This window comes from Myotis brandtii, unplaced genomic scaffold (assembly GCF_000412655.1).
Source record: "Myotis brandtii unplaced genomic scaffold, ASM41265v1 scaffold743, whole genome shotgun sequence".
Lineage (NCBI taxonomy): Eukaryota > Metazoa > Chordata > Mammalia > Chiroptera > Vespertilionidae > Myotis > Myotis brandtii.
The window spans coordinates 1,712,188-1,718,579 of record NW_005370960.1 but is presented as its reverse complement, the minus strand read 5'-3'; the positions used below and the strand labels follow the sequence as shown (position 1 = coordinate 1,718,579).

Genomic DNA, 6,392 nt, shown 5'->3' with positions numbered 1-6,392 from the left:
CCCCCCCCCCCGCCCCCCACCCGCAGCAGCCTGGCCTTGTGAGGCCTGACGAGCAGATGGGGGTCCTGATATGAGGGCCACAACCAAGGACAGCTGCAGAGCCCTCCTCTGGGGGGACCCTCTCCTCCTAGGGCACTGGTTCTCAACCTTCTGGCCCTTTAAATACAGTTCCTCATGCTGTGACCCAACCATAAAATTATTTTCGTTGCCACTGCATAACTGTAATGTTGCTACTGTTATGAATTGTAATGTAAATACCTGATATGCAGGATGGTCTTAGGCGACCCCTGTGAAAGGGTTGTTCGACCGCCAAAGGGGTCGCGACCCACAGGTTGAGAACCGCTGTCCTGGGGCCTCCTGGCCAAGTGGAGAGAAAAGAACGAGGTGTGTGAGGCTCACAGAACCACTCATGCACTTGGCACAGCACAGCGGTGCTGACGGGAGCAGCAATGCCAGGAGCTCAGGACTGCGTCCCCGGCGGCCGGAGGAGGGCAGCAGCAGGTCCGAGGTGAGCAGGGCCCCACTTTCCTGTGGGTGAGCTGTCGTTTCTGAGCCTCAGGGGATGGAGGCTGGCCAGTGTGACCCCAAGCAGGAAGGCACAGGAGCAGGTGCGGGCTGGAAAGAGACCTGGACCAGGCAGGCATCTCCCAGGCCGAAGGCCCCGCTGCAGGGCGGCACGGTTACCCCTGCTGGCCACGGGGCCGCATGCAGCAGGCAGAGCGCCAGGCACTGCCTCCCAGAAGCGGGCTCAGAGGGCTGAAACCTGCAGGAGGCCCAGACGGAGGCAGCCAGAACCTTTATTCCGTCTTTAAGGCACAAAATGCGGCCTGGCAGTGCCACGGAGCTGGAGGCCACAGTCTGCCTGCTCCAGAGCCTAGTGCATTCGTCCAGGGCGGCAATCAGTCCCTCTGTCCAGGGGGAACTCTACTTTCCCGCTGTGCTCAGCCCCACGAGGCCAGGAAGATAGCCGAGGCCGCCTGGACGACCTCAGGAGGGCACCGCCCTGGGTCTGTGCTTCTCTCCTCTGTGCTTGAAGCTGCGCAGTGGGTTCTGGGCCTTCACCTTCTGTGGGGGAAGGTTGAAGGTCAGCTGGAGAACACCCAGACAGACAGCCCAGGGCCAGGACAGATGCTGCTGTGGTCACCTGCAGCCTGGATGGCAGCAAGACAGACAGCCTGTCCTCCTCGTCTTGAAGGCACACATGTGTGGCTGCAGGAGTCCCAGCCCCCTGGCTTTGACCTTGCGGCCAGGAGTTTTGGCCAGATGTTGGGACCACTCTCCTCCAAGGTGTGTGCAGACCGGGGTGACACGAACCAGGTGGGGGAGACCACAGCTGCTACCAAGGCCGGGGGGAGGTGGGGGCATACCTTGACCTTCTTGGAGGACTGCTTCTTCCGCTTCTTGTGAGGGTGAACCAGGCCGCGAAGAGCAGGAGGAACTGCAAGAGACACGTGGCCTCAGTAGCTGCCACCGACCCTGCCTGACCCCTCACCCACATGCCCTCCGGGCTCTGCTGCGACCTCTCTCCCGTTCTGACTCAGGGCAGCAATCCAGTCCCACATTAAAGCGCCTACAGTCACACAGCTTTTTGACATCATAGAGTTTGTTGCAATAATCGTGTAAGAAAAAAAATTAAGGTATGTTCTTAAAGAAGAAATGCTACTAAAATAGGGAAAAGGTCTGCGTGGTCGCCCCACACGTGGCCTGTTACTAGATTCATCCCAAACTGGTAGCCGCTCCCCACAGCCTCCCTTCACCTGTCAGACACCTGCTCCCACCGTGCTGCAGGGTCCTGGCTTCTGCCCTCACCGCCAGCCAGGCCTCGGTCAGAGGCCTCTGAGCAGCACCCCGACACCCCAGCCGGCTGGCCACTCACTGTTGGCAAATGACTTTGCTCCTGTGTGAGGAGGGTAGCTCCCTCCTTGCCCCTCTGAGCCGCCGCCTCCACCACAGAGCACAGCGCCCCCTGGGACCGCGTGGCGGGTGCACCTGCCCAGCTCAGGGTCCCATCAGCCCGGCTCGGGGCCCACCAGGCCCCACTCACCCAGATAGTCAGGGACGTGGCCCAGGTGAGGCTTGACCACGGCAGGGTGCAGGGGCAGGTCATGGCGCAGCAGCTGGAGGTCCCTGGGGTTGTCTTCAAAGTACGTCTGACGAGAGAGACAGAGATGCAGGGGTCTGGTCTCCCTGTGACTTTACGGGGATCCACGTGGGTCACGCGTGTTTAGAATTGGAAGGCTGAGGTTTCCCACCGCCCGCTCCCAGGGGCAGCCGCTGATGGGCTCTCGCTTCCCCGTCCCCCACGCTCCCCCACGCGCTCCCTTTTCTGAGACACTCGGCGGCACACGGGAGTGCAGTGCAGCCTTGTCACTGTGACGCCAACTGTCCTTCTCGGAGTCGCCTCCCACCGAATGCCCCATCTGCTGAGGCCTCAGCACCGAGCGTGGCGCCTCCTCACCTTCAGCCTCTCCGAGTGCAGGAGCTCCTCCTTGATCTCCTTCAGCCTTGCTTCCCGGATGGCTTGTTTCGTCACCGAGCGCATGGCGTCCTGGGTGGATACCGCGGTCAGGACACTGGGCTCCCGGGATACCCCGTCCCCCAGGAGCCACTGTCCGCCCGGCACTCACCCTGCAGCGGTAGCGGAAGCCCTCAATCTCCTCCATGCGGAACTGGTAGGGAAGCAGGGCAGGGGCCCCGTTCTCTGGGGAGAAGCAGCAATGAGCGGTCCTGGCTGCAGACCCCCAGCCTCCCGTGCCCTCCCCTCCCCAACCCAGGATGAGGCAGCAGCCTCTCTGGCTCATTCCCTGCAATGTGACGTGCACACAGAGCAAGGCACCTGGGTGTTGCCAACAGGACACCAGTTCCCCAGGATCCGATGGCCAGGCAGTCAAGTCCCAAGTCCTGGGTGTCATTACATCCTTCACCCTCAGGACCTGCCCAGACACCTACTCTCCTCCCCCAAGGTGCCTTTGGACCCTGCGCCCTTAACCTCCTGGGGATGGGCAGCCTGCCCGTCCATCCTCCACTGTCCTCTTCTGACAGCCTGGCTGCCCCACAGAGCTCCCTCTCCCAGGGCTGCCTCCTGAGACACCACCAGCCTCTTCCCTGTCTCCCCGTTGCTGCCCTCGGCCCTTCTGCCCAGGGCAGGCAGTCAGTGTGACTCAGGATCTGGGCCTGCTCACCTGTGAAGGGGCAGTGCCTGCTACCAAGGGCAGGATGAGGATGCAGCGAGGGACATGGGGCAAGCATGGTGAGCAGGAGGGTGGCAGCCGGTCACACTACTGTCCCTGCCCCGTTTCCACCACTGGGTCCAAGGCATCCTGGGCGCAGCCTGGCCTGCTCTTACCTCCACCGAGAAGCTCCTCGATCCTGCCCAGCTGGGACTGCTCCGTGGGCAACACAAAGGTCAAGACTACGCCTGGGTTGTTGGCACGTGCCGTCCTGCAAAGAGATGGCCCAGCCCGTCTCGCCTGAGTCCTGGGGGTGCCCACAGTCCAGGTGCCCGCCTGCCATCCAGCTCTCCTACCTGCCAGCTCGATGGACGTAGGCCTCAGGGGTGGGGGGGAGGTCGAAGTTGAGCACGGCACACACGTGGTGGAAGTCTATGCCACGGGCCACCCCCGCCTCCGGATCAGAGGCCCTGCAGGAAACACCACAGCAGACTCGCCCCCGCTCTCCCGCTGGCCTTCTACAGCTCATTCATCAGCAGGGTCTCTGAACTGAGCCCGTGTGGAGCCCCAGGGCCCTAACATTGTAAAACTCTTTACATCCAGAACTGTCGCAGGAGCTGGGCAGAGGGGCAGCCACACCCTGGCCCTGCCCCCAGCTCTGAGGCAACAGCAGAACTCACCACCTCACAGGTGACCCAAGAACCCACTGGGCAGACTGCAGGCTCCCTTTCCCCCTCAGGTCACAGCTGCACCCAATGCAGGCTGGGCTGTCTCCCTTGCCAGTGTTCCAATCACCCAGGGACCAGCTGAGCCCTTCGCGCCCCTCCTCCAGGCCCAGCAGCCCAGCCTGGCTCCCACTCTGGTTTCAGTCTCCCTGGGGAGGGCTGGAAGGACAAAAAATGTGGACGCACCTGTTCCCCTTGGGCCCTTTGCCCTGGCGCTTGCCTTTGACCGGGGCACCCAGGACTTCGGCATCAGTCGCTATGACGCAGTCGTAGAAGCCTTGGTTAAACTGTGAGATGATGTGGCACCTGTGGCCCAAAGGGGAGGGTCAGCCCCAGGAGTAAGCTGGAGGCAGCGCTTCAGCCCCAGCACCACCGTGACCGTCATCCTGACGTTTCCCTCTCACACTCTCCCCCAGCACCACCGTGACCGTCATCCTGACGTTTCCCTCTCCCACTACTTTATCTGACTCAACCCCCTCGCTGAAGACGGAGAACAGTGGGTACCTCAAGAGTCTGTGGCAGAGTCACTGACTATCTGCCAGCCCAGAGCCTGGCCTCTAAGCTCTTAAAAACCAGGAACACCCATAGTGTCTCCTTCCCAATCCCCATCTTCAACGTGTCCCACCGAGACATCCACCGCACACCTGGAGCGCAGGGGCAGCTCCCCATTGAGCACGCAGGCGGGGATGCTGAACTGCTCCAGGAACAGGCGCAGCCGGTAGCTGCGCTCCAGAGTGTTGACGAAGAGCAGGGACTTGCCCCGAATCAGCGACAGCTTGAGCAGGGCGTACAACAACAGGAACTTGTCTTCCTCCGTGCCACAGACCACCTGGAACTGCTGTAGCTGCTCTGGCCCTGGCAGCTGGGACTCTTGCAACTTGAGGGTAACCTGGGGGGACAGGCCTGTGGTCAGGAAAGAAGGCAGAAACGCTCCCACAAGCCGCTGGCTGGCCATCCACAGTGTACCTGTGCTTGTTCAGGGCACCATGGTTCCCTCCCGCTGGCACAAGGTTTCAAAGGACCCTGGCTACTGTGGGTGCAAAAGACATAACACTACATGCAAAGTACCTGGGGCACAGAACAGAGAAACACAAGCACAGGACTGTAGTGAGCGGGACGCCCTATAGTAACACCTTTCTCAGGAACCGAGGTCTCATAAGTAGAGAACTTTGGCCCTGCTGCTAAAGGCAGCCTTTCTGCCCTTGGGGGTCCCTGCTCAGACCTTCAGGTGACCCCTAGGGGACATATGGAGGATACAATGATTTCAGATGTGGAGAGGATGTTGATGAACGATTGGCTTCTAGTGATTTAGAACCAGGGAGGCTGAACCAGTGACAACTGTCCTCCCCAGTGAGCAGGAGGACCAAGCCCTTTGAGTGCACACGTCAGCGACGGCAGGTGCGTCCATGGGGAACTCACTGGGTTATGCAGGACCAGCTCCTTGAGTGTTTGCACATCCTCGTTAAAGGTAGCCGACATCAGAAAAGCCTGATAAATCCGGGGCAAGTGACTACAATGAAACAGACCTGCGTTAGCCTCCAGCCTCTCAGCGTAGACTTCTGGCCACCTGCCCCAGGCCCAGGCGTGGACGCTCACCCCCCACACGCCTCCTCCTACCAGAGAAGACTCTTGAGCTCCTCCTCGAAGCCAAAGGAGAAGAGGAGGTCGGCTTCGTCCATCACCAGCAGCTCCAGGGAGTCCCGCAGCTTCAAGCTGTCTTGCTGCAAGTGGCTTAATACGCGCGACGGGGTCCCCACCACGATGTCAGGCTTCTCCATCAGCACAGCTCTGCAGGCGGGCCACCCCTCAGGGTCAGGGAGAAGGCACAGCCGGGACCTCACCCCTCCGTGCTGCACACAAACCCAACCTCCTCTCTGGGCAGCGTCACCCCCTCCAGCCCCGTGCCTTCGCCCACCTCTGAGAGGCCGAGTCTTCAGCGGCTGAGACATTGGCCACCCGGATGTCTCGGGCGCAGTAGGCAGCCAGCTGCTGGATCATGGCCTGGGCCTGCCGCGCCAGCTCCTTGGTGGGCACGAGGACAAGGCCGCGCACAGCCTGCTCCACCACCGGGCCGGTCTGCAAGAGCAGGACTCAGACTTCAGGCAGCGTCCCCGCATCGTGGCCCCCGGCGCTTCTCTGGCTCTGACCCAGCGGCTGTGACTCCAACACAGCCCAGCGCTGGCTTCCCCCCCTCAGAACGCGGGGCGGAGGGTTCTTCCCCAGGTGCTGACCCTCAACAAGAGCCACTGACTTTCCGGTGACCAAGTTACTCTAAAAGGCCAGCGGCTGGAGGTCCACAACAGACTGCAGGTAGGAGGGGGCACGCCCAGGTCCACAGCAGAGATTCACTCACGGCCTGGACTAGGGCCCAGGGACCTGACTCCAGCCCAGAACGTGCGCCTCCAGGTACGAGGCTGCGGGCATCCCGCACGGGTAAGAGGCCAGAGGACGGCCTGGCTCATGGCAACCACTGGGGGCGCGGGGGACCACCACGGCC

General features: G+C 61.7%; 1 protein-coding gene across 1 annotated transcript in view; it reads right to left on the bottom strand.

Annotated features, from left to right (window-relative positions):
* Positions 1-779: 779 nt before the first annotated feature.
* DDX56 (DEAD (Asp-Glu-Ala-Asp) box helicase 56) overlaps positions 780-6,392 on the bottom strand; it is a 19,265-nt gene continuing 13,652 nt past the window's right edge. Inside the window, exons 3-14 of the mRNA XM_014530539.1 lie at positions 5,811-5,971; positions 5,513-5,683; positions 5,315-5,405; positions 4,540-4,784; positions 4,082-4,201; positions 3,527-3,640; positions 3,347-3,441; positions 2,628-2,701; positions 2,459-2,548; positions 2,045-2,150; positions 1,368-1,438; positions 780-1,065 (exon numbers count right to left, since the gene is read on the bottom strand). Coding sequence (XP_014386025.1) covers positions 988-1,065; positions 1,368-1,438; positions 2,045-2,150; positions 2,459-2,548; positions 2,628-2,701; positions 3,347-3,441; positions 3,527-3,640; positions 4,082-4,201; positions 4,540-4,784; positions 5,315-5,405; positions 5,513-5,683; positions 5,811-5,971 — 1,416 coding nt within the window. The 3' untranslated portion in view covers positions 780-987. The remainder of the gene's footprint in view (positions 1,066-1,367; positions 1,439-2,044; positions 2,151-2,458; positions 2,549-2,627; positions 2,702-3,346; positions 3,442-3,526; positions 3,641-4,081; positions 4,202-4,539; positions 4,785-5,314; positions 5,406-5,512; positions 5,684-5,810; positions 5,972-6,392) is intronic.